The following is a 15002-nucleotide window of genomic DNA, read 5'->3' as shown; positions in this document are numbered from 1 at the left end:
TCGTCTACTGTATAGTAGATGGCCCACAGGGTCGTCTACTGTAGAGTAGATGGCTCACAGGGTCGTCTACAGGAGAGTAGATGGCCCACAGGGTCGTCTACAGAAGAGTCGATGGCCCACAGGCTCGTCTACTGTAGAGTAGATGGCCCACAGGGTCGTCTACTGTGGAGTAGATGGCTCACAGGGTCGTATACAGAAGAGTAGATGGCCCACAGGGTCGTCTACTGTGGAGTAGATGGCTCACAGGGTCGTATGCAGAAGAGTAGATGGCCCACAGGGTCGTCTACAGAAGAGTCGATGACCCACAGGGTCGTCTACTGTATAGTAGATGGCCCACAGGGTCGTCTACTGTAGGGTAGATGGCCCACAGGGTCGCCTACTATATAGTAGATGGTCCACAGGGTCGTTTACTTTAGAGTTGATGGTCCACAGGGTCGTCTACTTCAGAGTAGATAACCCACAGGGTCGTCTACTGTATAGTAGATGGCCCACAGGGTCGTCTACTGTATAGTAGATGGCCCACAGGGTGTCTAGATAGTAGATGGCCCACAGGGTCGTCTACTGTAGAGTAGATGGCCCACAGGGTCGTCTACTGCAGGGTAGATGGCCCACAGGGTCGTCTACTTTAAAGTTGATGGTCCACAGGGTCGTCTGCTGTATAGTAGATGGCCCACAGTGTCGTCTACTTTAAAGTTGATGGCCCACAGGGTCGTCTACTGTAGGCCCATAGGGTCGTCTACTGTATAGTAGATGGCCCACAGGGTCGTCTACTGTATAGTAGATGGCCCACAGGGTCGTCTACGGTATAGTAGATGGCCCACAGGGTCGTCTACGGTATAGTAGATGGCCCACAGGGTCGTCTACGGTATAGTAGATGGCCCACAGGGTCGTCTACTGTAGTGTAGATGGCCCACAGGGTCGCCTACTATAGAGTAGATTGTCCACAGGGTCGTCTACTTTAGAGTTGGTGGTCCACAGGGTCGTCTACTTTAGAGTAGATAACACACAGGGTCGTCTACTTTAGAGTAGATAACCCACAGGGTCCTCTACTTTAGAGTAGATAACCCACAGGGTCGTCTACTGTATAGTAGATGGTCCACAGGGTCGTCTACTTTAGACGGCCCACATGGTCGTGTACTGTAGAGTAGATGGTCCACAGGGTCGTGTACTGTAGAGTAGATGGCCCACAGGGTCGTCTACTGTAGAGTAGATGGCCCACAGGGTCGTCTACTGTAGAGTAGATGGCCCACAGGGTCGCCTATTGTAGAGTAGATGGCCCATAGGGTCGTCTACTGTGGAGTAGATGACCCACAGGGTCGTCTACTGTATAGTAGATGACCCACAGGGTCGTCTACTGTATAGTAGATGGCCCATAGGGTCGTCTACTGTGGAGTAGATGACCCACAGGGTCGTCTACTGTATAGTAGATGGCCCACAGGGTCGTCTACTGTAGGGTAGATGGCCCACAGTGTCGCCTACTATAGAGTAGATGGTCCACAGGGTCGTCTACCTTAGAGTTGATGGTCCACAGGGTCGTCTACTTTAGAGTAGATAACCCACAGGGTCGTCTACTGTATAGTAGATGGTCACAGGGTCGTCTACTGTATAGTAGATGGCCCACAGAGTCGTCTACTTTAGATGGCCCACAGGCTCGTCTACTCTAGAGTAGATGGCCCACAGGGATGTCTACTGTAGGTTAGATGGCCCGCAGGGTCGTCTACTTTAAAGTTGATGGTCCACAGGGTCGTCTACTGTAAAGTAGATGGCCCACAGGGTCGTCTTCTTTAAAGTTGATGGTCCACAGGGTCGTCTACTTTAGAGTAGATAACCCACAGGGTCGTCTACCGTAGAGTAGATAACCCACAGGGTCGTCTACTTTATAGTAGATAACCCACAGGGTCGTCTACCGTAGAGTAGATAACCCACAGGGTCGTCTACTTTAGAGTAGATAACCCACAGGGTCGTCTACTTTAGAGTAGATGACCCACAGGGTCGTCTACTGTAGAGTAGATGGCCCACAGGGTCGTCTGCTGTATAGTAGATGGCCCACAGGGTCGTCTACTTTAGACGGCCCACATGGTCGTGTACTGTAGAGTAGATGGCCCACAGGGTCGTCTACTGTAGAGACAGGGTCGTCTACTGTAGAGTAGATGGCTCACAGGGTCGTCTACAGAAGAGTAGATGGCCCACAGGGTCGTCTACTGAAGAGTCGATGGCCCACAGACTCGTCTACAGTAGAGTAGATGGCCAACAGGGTCGTCTACTGTGGAGTAGATGACCGACAGGGTCGTCTACTGTAAGGTAGATGGCCCACAGGGTCGTCTACTGTAGGGTAGATGGCCCACAGGGTCCTCTACTGTAGGGTAGATGGCCCACAGGGTCGTCTACTTTAAAGTTGATGGTCCACAGGGTCGTCTACTGTAGCGTAGATGGCCACAGGGTCGTCTACTGTAGAGTAGATGGCCCACAGGGTCGTCTACTTTAAAGTTGATGGCCCACAGGGTCGTCTACTGTAGAGTAGATGGCTCATAGGGTCGTCTACTGTGGAGTAGATGGCCCACAGGGTCGTCTACTGTATAGTAGATGGCCCACAGGGTCGTCTACTGTATAGTAGATGGCCCACAGGGTCGTCTACTGTATAGTAGATGGCCCACAGGGTCGTCTACTGTATAGTAGATGGCCCACAGGGTCGTCTACTGTATAGTAGATGGCCCACAGGGTCGTCTACTGTATAGTAGATGGCCCACAGGGTCGTCTACTGTATATTAGATGGCCCACAGGGTCGTCTACTGTATAGTAGATGGCCCACAGGGTCGTCTACTGTATAGTAGATGGCCCACAGGGTCGTCTACTGTATATTAGATGGCCCACAAGGTCGTCTACTGTAGAGTAGATGGCCCACAATGTCGTCTACTGTAGAGCAGATGACCCACAGGGTCGCCTACTGTAGAGTAGATGGATCACAGGGTCTTCTACTGTAGAGTAGATGGCCCACTGTGTCGTATACTGCACAGTAAATGGCCCACTGTGTCGTATACTGCACAGTAAATTGGTTCACAGGGTCGCTACTGTAGAGTAGGTGGCCCACAGGGTCGTCTACTGTAAAGTAGATGGTCCATAGAAATTTTTTGAGCACTTTGTGGGCTCTAAAGATTTCTATACAAATTTTTTAGCCCTACCTTGGCTCGAAAGATATTATACAAATTTGTTGAGGCATGTTTTGAGCCCTCCCTGGGCTCTAAAGATTTCTATAGACATTTTTTGGGCCCTCCCTGGCTCTAAAGATTTCTATAGAAATTTTTGAGCCCTGCCAGGTCTCTAAAGATCTCTATAAAAAATTTTTGAGCCCTCTCTGGGCTCTAAAGATTTCTATAGAAATTTTTTGAGAGCTCCCTGGGCTCTAAAGATTGCTATAGAAATTTGTTGAGCCCACCCTGGGCTCTAAAGATTTCTATAGAAATTTTTTGAGCCCTCCCTGGGCTCTAAAGATTTCTATAGAAATTTCTTGAACCCTCCTTGGGCATTTTAAACCTTCCTAAGGAAATGTGTTGAGCCCTCTAATGTCCTTATATGGGCCTGAAGATTTCTTAGAATTTTTTGGCTCTTGGTATTTAGCTGTCGGCAAGACCGACTGATTCTTAGATGATGAGTGTGCATAAATTCTATGGTGTAGGTCATGTATGAGAAATCTATATGAACTCTCCTATTTGTTAATAGTTAGTAATACATTCAAATATATACACATATATATAGATACACACATATATATATATGTTTTCGTTTAGCGTTGCAATACATAACAAATCGTTGTTTCCATATATCAATTAACGATATTTCTACAGTGTTTAAAATTCACTAAACGTTGCTATCTAATCACAAAATAAAATTCTGAAAGCAAATTCTATTGTCATTATATTTTATACATACATACATATGAATGTATATACAAACATTTTTTAGTAACTCTAAGTAATTTCGATTAATTATTGTTTATCTTTATTTTGACAGTTTATGTTTTGGGCTATTCCAACTAACAGCAAAATTCGTATAGCTATTTTCACATAGGACCTTTCCTACCAACAGTAGGTTCGCCATCAAATGACTTTTAACTTATTTTAAATGTTTCATTAAGAATGTCCTTCAGAAAGATCACAAGGAGTCTTTTTATTATTAACCAAACTAATTTTCTTTATACACATATCATAAACCCCTCACAAACCCAAACCACTACCCTTGACAACTTTATCTACCCAACAAAAATTAGTGAGTAATTATTAAATAAAACCACTTAAATTTCTAATAGCTATCTATCAAGCGTTAAATAAAACGATCACTACATTACAAGGCAAATTTTTGTTTTGTATTGAATTTTTTATTTCACAATATAATTACATTTTATTTATTTGTTTTTGTTATTATTTCTTCGTAAATACATATTTATTTTGAATTACGTTTTATATTTTTTCCACCTTTAGATAAATACCCTTATCGGTGCTTATTAGAAACGATTGTTTACTATAGGTGAGAGGTATTTGGGTTTCCTTGCAAACAGAGAAACGGAAATTCTTCAGAAGTAATGCCAAGCCCACCATTGCTTGCATTTTACCAAAACGCAAGCCAATACAATTGCGTGGTCCTTCACCGAAGGGTAAAAACAATATGGAATCACGTTCGGCAACTTTATCATGGGAAAAGTTATCCGGATTGAAGGTATTGGGATTGGGATAGTAACGTTCATCGCGATGTATGGCTCCAGCGGGAATTAAAATTTGCATACCTTTTTTGATTACATATTTCGGATTGCCAGGCACAACATAATCTTCCAGGGCCATGCGATTTAGGATGGGCAGGACTGTGTACAAGCGGAGGGTTTCTGAAAGGAAAATAAAAAATAATAAAATATCAAAGGGCCAGAACATGTAAACGGTTAAGAAATGTGTGTGGAATCCCTTGAGCTAGTAGAAATATAAAAAATGTTCTAAAGAAATCTACAGTGACCATAAGGTGCACAAATAATCTTTATAGACATTTCTAGAGAGAGGACTCAAAAAAAAAATCTATAGAAATATTTATAGCCCATATAGGAATAAGGCATTTTCTGTACAAATCCTAAGAGCCCATAGAGGTCTAAAAATTTTGAGAATATATAAAGCCGATAGAGGACTCAAACAATTTCTAAAAAAATCGTTACAACCCATAAACGGCTCAGTCAGTTTTATAGACATTTTAGACCTTATAGATGTTCTAAAATATTCTGTAAAAATCTTTGGAAATCTATAGGGCACATAGAAGGTCCAACAAGTTTCTGTGGTAATCCTTGGAGCACATAGAGTAATCAACAAATCAATAAATTTTTTAACGGAATATTAGGGCCTATAGAGGGCTCAAAACAATTGTATAGAAATCTATATAGCCTATGGCGTTGTCAACAATATTTTATAGAAATGTGTATAGCCTCAAAGAGGCTCAAAAAATTCTATTTAAATTTATTAAGCCCATAGAAGGCAAAGAGCTCTTCTATAGAAATCTGCAGAGCCCACGGAAGGATCAACAACAATTCATAAGATATGTTTAGAACCCAAGAAGGCACAAACAAATTCTATGGAAATCCAGATAGCCCAGAAATCTTTAGAGTCGATAGAGGGGTCAATCTATCCCTTTAGAAATATTTGATCCCATAGTGGGCTCAACGTATTTCTCCAAAAGAGGAACATTTCAAAAATACTTAAGAAATATTCAGAGCTCAAGGGGGCTTCAACAATTCTAAAGAAATTTTTGGAGCCTATGGAGGTCGCACAAAGAAAAAAAATTCACAAAAATTGGAAAATTCTAAAGAAATTTTTATAGCCCAAAAAGGGCTCCAAAAATTCTGAAAAAGTCTATTGAGACCATGGGGACTCAAAAAATTTATATTGAGATCTTGTGAACCCATTTTTTACTTTTATAGAGGGCTCAAAAATTTCTTTAGAAATCATGTGAGCCCATAGAGCACTAAAAAAATTCTATGGAAATCGTGTGAGTTTTTAGAGCCATAGAGGCCTCTCATAAAAATTCAAAAAAATATTGTGAGTCCATAAAGGGCTCATGAAATTTCTTTAGATATATTTAAGAGTCCATGGAAAGTTTAAAAACAAGTCTACACAAATCTTTGGATCCCATAGGTCTCAAAAAATCTCAAAAAAAAAACTCTAAAATATCTTTAAACAAATTCTTTTAACCCATTGAAGGCTTTAAAAAATTATTCAGAAGTTTTAAGAGCCCATAAAGGGCCCCAAAAAATTTACAGAAGTTTTAAGAATCCATAGAGAGCTTCAAAAAATTTTAAAGAAAACTTTAGAGCCCATAGAAGGCTCAAAAATATTCTAAAAAAATCTTTAGAGTTTTTGAAGTCCCATAGAGGTCTCCAAAAAATTCTTATGACATCTTTAGAGCCCATAGAGGCCTCTATAAAAACTAAAAAAATCTTTGGAGCCCTTAGAGGCCTTCAGAAACTTCTTAAGAAATTTTGGAGTCCATAATGGGTTCCGAAAATTCAAAAAAATATTAAAAGCCCATAGAAGCGAAATTTTTGGAGTGTATAGAGGGTTTTAAAAATTATAAAGAAATCCCTAGAACCCAAATATAACTTCCAAATATTCAAACTAAATCTTTTGAGCCCATAGAGGACTAAACAAATTTCGATGGAAATCGTGTGAGTCTTTAGAGTCATAGAGGCCTCCCACAAAAATTCAAAAAAATATTGTGAGTCCATAGAGGGCTCATAACATTTCTATAGAAATATTTAGAGTCCATGAAAAGCTTAAAAACATGTCTACACAAATCTCGAAAAAAACTCCAAAAAAAAACTCTAAAAAATCTTTAAAGAAATGTTGGTAACCCATTGAAGGCTCTAAAAAATGAAATTTTAAGAGCGCATAGAGGGCCCCAAAAATTTTTGCAGAAGTTTTAAGAGTCCATAGAGGCCCCCAAACAATTCTACAGAAGTTTTAAGAGTCCATAGAAAGCTCAAAAATATTCGAAAAAAACATTAGCTCAAAAATTTTAAAGAAATCTTTAGAGCCCATAGAAGGCTCAAACAAATTCTAAAGAAGTGTTAAGAGTACAAAGAAATTTTTAGAGCCAATATAGGCCTCCATCAAAATTAAAGAAATCTTTAAACATTTTAGAGTCCATAGAGAGCTCCGAAAATCCAAAACAATATTACGAGCCCATAGAGGGCTCCAAAACTTCTAGAGGAATCTATAGAGGGCTTAAACAATTCTAAAGAAATCTTTAGAACCCAAATATAACTTCCAAATATTCAAAATAAATCTTTTGAGGCCATAGAGGGCTCCAAAGATTCTAACGAAATTTTTAGAGCCTATAGAGGGTTCCAAAAAATTCCAAAGAAATCTTAAAAGCCCATAGAAGGCTCCAAAAATGACTAAAGCAATATTTAGAGCCCATGTCGGCTCCAAAAAATCTAAAGACATTTTTTGAGCTCTAAGAGGACTTTAAAATATTCTAACGTAATCTTTAGAACCCAGAGAAAACTTCCAAAAATTCCAAATACATATTAAAGGCCTCCAAGAAATTCTAAAAAATCTTAAGAGGCCATAGAAGGCTCAACAGATTCTGAAGAATTGTTAAGAGGCCATTGAGGGCTCCAAAAAAACTCTAAAACAATTCTAAAGATATCTTTAGATCCCGAAAAGGGCACCAAAAATTCTAATGAAATCTTCAAAGCCTACAGAGGGCTCAAAAAAATTCCAGAAAAAAAATCTTAAAAGCCCATAGAAGGCTCCAAAAAACTCTAAAACAGTTCTAAAGATATCTTTAGATCCCATAAAGGGCTTCAAAAAATTCTAAAGAAATCTTTAGAGACCATAGAGGGCTACAGTAATTCTAAAGAAATTTTAAGAGCTCGTAGAAAGTTCCGAAAAAAATCTAAGACATTTTATGGCCCACAGCGGGCTCGAAGAAATTCTAAATAGATCTTTAGAGCTCGTAGATGGCTCCAGAAACACCAAAAATTCTAAAGAAATATTTAGAGCCTATAGAAGATTCCGAAAAATTCTAAAAAGAAATCTGTGTGGAATCCAAAGGGCTCCAAAAATTCTAAAGAAATCTTCAAAGCCTATAGAGGGCTCCAAACAATTCAAAAAAAAATCTTAAAAGTCCATAGAAGGCTCCCAAAAATGCTTAAGCGATATTTAGAGCACACTTCGGGCTCCAAAAAAGTCTTAAGACATTTTTAGAGCTCTAAGGGGGCTTTAAAAATTCTAACGAAACCTTTAGAACCCAAAATTACAAATAAATTTTTAAAGGCCATAAAGGGCTCCAAAAAACTCAAAAGAAATATTTAGAGCCCATGGAAGGCTCAAAATAATTCTAAAGAAGTCTTAAGAGCCCATAGAGGGATCCAAAAAATTTTAAAGAAATTCTACAGAAATTCTAAAGAAGTCTTAAGAACACATATAGGACCCCAAAAAAATTCTAAAGCTATATTTATAGCCCAGGTCGGGTTCCAAAAAAATCTAAAGGACTTTTTTAGAATTCTAAGAGGACATTAAAATATTCCACTTCCCTAAAATAAATCAATTTTACGGAAATTCTAAAGAAGTCTTAAGAACACATATAGGACCCCAAAAAAATTCTTAAGCAATATTTATTGCCCACGTCTGGTTCCAAAAAATCTAAAGGCATTTTTAGAGCTCTAAGAGCGATTTAAAATATTCTACTTCCCTAAAATAAATCAATTTTAACTATACCCACTTTAAAAAATTTTTAAAATTTGAAAACAACAAATCTGTGTTCAAGCTGGGCTTACTTAAAAATAAAAAATCTAACGAAATCTGTAAAACCCAGAGAGAACTTCCAAAAATTCCAAATATATCTTAAATACCATAAATGGCTCCAAAAAATTCTAAAACATCTGTAGAGCCCATTGAAGGCTCAAATAATTCTAAAGAAGTGTTAAGATTAAGAGGCCATTGAGGGCTCCAAAATATTCGAAAAAACCTTTAGTGCCCATAGCAGGCTCAAACAAATTCTAAAGAAATATTTAGAGCCCATATGGTTCAATTCTTAAGAGCCAATAGAGGGCTCCAAAAAATGCTAAAAAATCTAAGCCCCATACAGGGCCATAAAAAATTCTAAAATAATCTTAAGAGCCCTGAGAATATTCCAAACAAACTATTGAATGCTCTAAAAATTCGAAAGTTGTTTAGGGTAAAGAGTCTTTAAAAAATTTTAAATAAATCTTAAGAGGGCTCCAAGAAATTCTTACCAAATCCTTAGAGCCCATAGAGAGCTTTAAAAAATTCTAAAGAAATCTTTAATTGGCAGTAGAGAGCTACAAAAATTCGAAAGAAATATTGAGAGCTCATAAAAGGCTCCAAACAAATTCTAAAGAAATCTTAAAAGCTCATAGAGGGCTCCAAAAATGTCTAAAAAATCTTTTGAGCCCATAGAGGGTTCCACAAACTCTAAAGAAATCTTTAGAGTCCATAAAAAATTTTAAAGAAATCATAAGGGCCCCTAGAAGGCTCCAAAAAATTATAAAGAAGTCTTTAGAGTCAAAGGAGAGCTTCACAAAACAAAATCTAAAGAAATCGTAAAAAAATTCTAAAGAAATCCTTTAAGCTCATTCAGGGCTTAAAAAATCTAAGTAAATTTTTAGAGCTCATAAAGGGTTTAAAATGTCTAAATAAATATTTAGAGCCTTTAGTGAGCTCCAAAATATTCTAAAGAAATCAAATGAAATCTTTAGAGCCCAAAGAAGGTTCCAAAAAAATCTGAAAACATTTTTGTAGCCCGTAGAGAAATCCCAAAAATTCTAAAGAAATAAATCTTAAGATCCCATAGATGGCTTCAAGAAATTCTTAAAATATCTTTAGAGAGGGCTCCAAGGAATTCTAAAAAAATCTTTAGAGTCCATAAATAAATTCTAAAAAAAATCTTAAGAGTTCATAGAGGGCTCTTAAAAATTCTAAAAAATTTGGAGCCCATAGAGAGCTTAAAAAATCTAAAGAAATCTTGAGAGTCCATAGAAGGCTGAATCAAAATTCTAAAAAATCTTTGAATTTAGTTTCAACAAAAATCTAAGTCATTAGAGTCCATATTCTGCCTCAAAGATTCTAGGATATGAGGGATCCAGAGAAATTCTTTTGGAACTGTCAACACTCTTTGCAGTGGAAAACATGTATTCAATATCTTACCCGACAATATTTGCTCCAAATAGCTCATCTCTTTCATACACTCATAGCTTAGTTCCCCTTGATATTTCTCCAATTTCTCCAACACCTCTTTCCTGGCTCTGTCTTGTATCTCTTGATTTTGAGCCAATTCATACAGAGTAAATCCCAAGGTGGTCGATGACGTTTCAAAGCCAGCATTAAAGAAAACAACAGCCTGAGCTGCAATTTCTTCTAGCGATAAATTTCTCAACTCATCACCATGTTCCGATTTCATCAACTTCTTATTTTTCAAATCGATTAACATGTCCATGAAATCGTTACGTCTGATGTTATTCTTTTCACGATATTCCACCGTTTCTCTGACAATACGCATAAAGAAAGCCTCAATGTCATCGGGGGTCTGCTTCAAATGTAATTTCCTTGCCAAGTCGACAAAACTGGCCATAAAGGCAATCACCAAACGATTGTGCCGTTGTTGTACCAATGACTTCTTACCCATCACACGGAATTCGACATTGGGATCTTTCAGGCTACTGCACTCAATGCCAAATGCACAGGTTCCAATGACATCTGTGGTGAAGCGGGCCAAGAGATCTTTAACCTCCAGCACGCTACCATCCTTTTCCACCATTTTGTCCAGAACTTCTATGAACTCATTGCCCACTTTGGTGACAGTGGGAAACATAAATTTCATTTTTCCCGAAGTGAATGTGGGCGACAGTTTGCTGCGCATATTTTTCCATTTCGTACCATCGAGTAGAAACAATTGCCCCGACAAGGGGTCGTCTTTTTCGTTGTGATAAAAACCGCGATCCGTGAATTTGGTAAAATCTTTAATTAGGATATTTTTTATCAATTCCGGGTCCAGTGCAAACACCGCAGGCCTAAAGAACCAGTAGAATCCAGCAAAGGGTCCAGAACCCTTGAAGCGGTTGTAATATTGTTCCCAAATTTCCCAAAAGCCTCGCTTTGTTTGCAAACCCCACAAACTACCGAATAGGAAATGTGGCTCCTCACAAGGGATATCCAATGATTGCCAATAGGAACGTTTCTTATTTAAAACACTGAACAGATAGGCCAGTAGGCCACACACGATCGTAAATAAAATAAACGACAAAGACATTGCGTTGTTTTAGCGACAACGACGAAGATAGCGACAACCGTTCAGCAAAGATTCACGACAACACTCACCGCCCGACTGATCTGTAATGGTGATATGGATCTTTGTTAGTCAAACTATCAGCTCTCAGACATGCTAAAGCTTACCGGAACACACAAATGTTGAGAGTAACTATGAAAACTTATTTCGCTAATTGTGGTTCAGTGACAGTGTTGGTATTGTCAGAAACTGGAATATTTTTGACATACTTTGGCGAACTAAAGAGACAAATTCCTGTAGAAATACAGGACTCAAACATTTTCTATGGGAACCTAGGAGCCCATAGAGGACACAATAGACCTGTAGAAATCTTTGGGTTCACAAAAAATTCATATAAATGTATGTTTACATTTATAGCCGATAGAGGACTTTTAACATTTCAAAAAAAATGTTGGAAGCCATAGAAGTCCCAAAAAAATCTATAGAAAATGTTTGAGCCTATAGAGGGCTAAAATAATTTTTATAGAAATTTGTAAGGCCTGTAGGGGTCTTGTACAATTTCTATGGGAATCTTTGGAACCCATAGAACCCCAAAAATGTCTATAGACATATTTGGAGCCCATAGAGTATTCAACAAATTTCTATAGAAATCTTGGGAGCCCATGGAGGGCCCAAAATTTTTTCTATAGAAACTTTGAAATTCCTCTTGAAATCGGTGGATCCCACAAAGGGCTCAAACATTTCTATAGACTTTTTAGAGCCCATAGAGGGCTCACAAAAATGTGTATACAAATCTTTAAAGCCATAAAGGACACAAACATTTTTTATACAAATCTATATAGCCCAAAGAAAACAACAAATTGCTATTGGAATCTTGAGACTTCATAGAGGGCTCAAAAAATGAATATAGACACATTGAGAGCCCTTGGTTGGCTAAAAAAGTTCTATAGTAAAGCTCAAACATGTCTATAGAAATCCGTAGAGCCTATTGAGTGCTCTACAAATTTCTATAGAAATCTTAAGAGACCACGAAGGTCTTAACAAATTCCTATGGAAGTCGTTAGAGGCCAAAAGAGGGCTCATAGAAGGCTCATGACATTTCTAAAGAAATCTTGAAAGGCTCAGCGGGCCGAATAAAATTCTATAAAAATCTTGAGACCCTTAGAGAGCTTAAAAAAATCTTTAGAAATAATAAGAGCCCTTAGAGGGCTCAAACAATTTTATAGAGAACTTTAGAAATCTTCAGACCCAAACGAAGGCTCAAACATTTTCTGTAGGAATCTTAAAACTCCACAGAGACCCCTAGAAAACAAATTCTATAGAAAATATTAGAGCCTATACAGGGCTCATAAAATTTTTATGGAAATCTTTAGAGTACATAGAAGACTAAACAATTCTCTATAGAAATCTTTAGAGCCCCTAGAAGACTCAAACAAAGTCTGTAGAAATTTCTATAGATATTGTAAGAGCCAAAGTAGGGCTCAAAACTATCTGCAGAAATCTTAAATGCCCATTGAGGTCTCAAAAAGTTTCTACAGAAATTTTTAGACCCCATAGTGGGTCTACAGGAATCCTTAGAGGCTATACATGGCACAAAAAAATTTCTTTAGAAATCTTTAGAGTCCATAGATGGCTCAATAAAATATTTAGAGACCATAAAGGGCTACAATAATTCTAAAGAAATTTTAAGAGCTCGTTGAAAGTTCCGAAAAAATTCTAAAGAAATTTGTATGACCCACAGCGGGCTCGAAGAAATTCTAAAGAGATCTTTAGAGCTCATAGATGGCTCCAGAAACACCAACAATTCTAAAGAAATCTTCAAAGCCTCTAGAGGGATACAAAAAGTTCCAAAAAAATCTTGAAAGCCCATAGAAGGCTCCAAAAAATGCTAAAGCGACATTTAGAGCCCACTTCGGGCTCCAAAAAAGTCTTAAGAAATTTTTAGAGCTCTAAGAGGGCTTTAAAAATTCTAACGAAAGAACCCAAAGAGAACTTCCAAAATTTTAAATACATTTTTAAAGGCCATAAAGGGTTCCAAAAAATCCAAAAGAAATATTTAGAGCCCATGGAAGGCTCAAAATATTTCTAAAGAAGTCTTAAGAGCCCATAGAAGGGTCCAAAAAATTCTAAAGAAATTTAACAAAATATCTTAAAAAGTCTTAAGAGCGCATAGAGGACTTCAGAAAATTATAAAGAAATATTTAGAGCCATAAGACTCAAACAATTCTTTGGAAGTCAATGGAGAGCTTCAAAAAATCTAAAGAAACCTTTCGGGCTCATAGAGGGCCCAAACAATACTGAAGAAATCTTTAGAGCCCATAGAGAGGTCCAAAAAATGCTAAAGAAATCTATATTGGAGGTAAAGAGCTAAAAAAAAACTCTAAAAAAATATTGAGAGCTTATAAAAGGCTCCAAACAAATTCTAAATAAATCTTTAAAGCTCATAGGGGGCTCCAAAATTCTGGAGGGCTTTAAAAAATTCTAAAGAAGTCTTAAGAGCCCATAGGAGGCCCAATTAGAATCTAAAGAAGACTTAGAAGCTCATAGAGGGCTAAAAAAAGTCTAAAAAAATAGGGTTCGAAAAAAACACTATTGTATCGTACCGTACAAAGGTGGATAGATACACTCGATAGTGTACCGCTCCGGAACACAAACACTAAAAAATATTTTAGTGATACTGTACCGGAACACAACGATAATCGTAGTGTACCGCATGCCGGACACGTTGCGAAATTTGGTCAGAAATATGAAAGAAGCCATATTTATACCCTACACCACACTGTGGTTAGCCTATTGGGGATATACATATAATAATTTTCTGAGTCGATTTATGCCTGTCCGTCCGTCCGTCTGTCCATGTATTTTTGTTCGCAACGTACAGGTCGCATTTTTTGTCCGATTCAGCTGAAAATTGGGGACTACATTTTTTTAGCCATAGAAAGAACGCTATTGATTTTGGTGAAAATCGGTTCAGATTAGTATATAGCTCCCATATATATTTTCGGCCGATTTCACGTATTTTCTGTACCAAACACGCTATATATTTCCGATTTCAATGACATTTGGAATGTGTGACTGAATTCGCTCTAGAAATAAGTGTACCAAATAATATCGAAATCGGTCCCGATTTGTATATAGCTCCCATATATATTTTCGGCCGATTTCACGTATTTTATATACCAAACACGCTATATATGTCCGATTTCAATGAAATGTGGAATGTGTGACTGAATTCGTTCCAAATTATGTGCCAAATTATATCGAAATCGGTTCAGATTTGGATATTGCTCCCATATATATTTTCGGCCGATTTCGCGTATTTGCTGCACCAAACACGCTACATAAGTCCGATTTCAATGATATTTGGAATGTGTGACTGAATTCGGTCTGGAAATAAATGTGCCAATTAATATCGAAATCGGTTAAGATTTGGATATAGCTCCCATAAATATTTTACATATTCACAGTGGTGTAAGGTATCATATAGTCGGCCCCGCCCGACTTTGATCCTTTCCTTACTGGTTAGTTCTTGTCGTGTTTCGACTGTCGGTAATGCACCATACATGCATTTATTATGATTTCTAAGGAAATTAAATATATTATATATATTTTTCAATAAATAAAAATTAAAAGAAAATGTGAAAAACATCTGATTTGGTTTTTGGACAATGAAGCACTAATAATCGTAGTGTTCGACTGCCGGAGCATTAAAAATCGTAGTGTTC

At 37.8% G+C, this 15002-nt stretch overlaps 1 protein-coding gene across 1 annotated transcript; it reads right to left on the bottom strand.

Moving 5' to 3' along the window:
* Window positions 1-4338: 4338 nt before the first annotated feature.
* On the bottom strand, window positions 4339-11452 carry LOC141387615 (cytochrome P450 6a9-like). The gene is made up of 2 exons (XM_073957529.1): window positions 10200-11452; window positions 4339-4873 (listed from the first exon to the last, which is right to left on the bottom strand). The coding sequence occupies exons 1-2, from the start codon at window positions 11299-11301 to the stop codon at window positions 4455-4457; spliced, it is 1521 nt and encodes a 506-aa protein (XP_073813630.1). The 5' UTR covers window positions 11302-11452; the 3' UTR covers window positions 4339-4454.
* Between the last annotated feature and the right edge of the window lie 3550 nt (window positions 11453-15002).

This window comes from Musca autumnalis, unplaced genomic scaffold, assembly GCF_047663935.1.
Source record: "Musca autumnalis isolate F117 unplaced genomic scaffold, ASM4766393v1 scaffold_5, whole genome shotgun sequence".
Classification (NCBI taxonomy): Eukaryota; Metazoa; Arthropoda; class Insecta; order Diptera; family Muscidae; genus Musca; species Musca autumnalis.
Note: the sequence above shows the minus strand (reverse complement) of the source record. Positions and strands in the feature narration are given on the sequence as shown.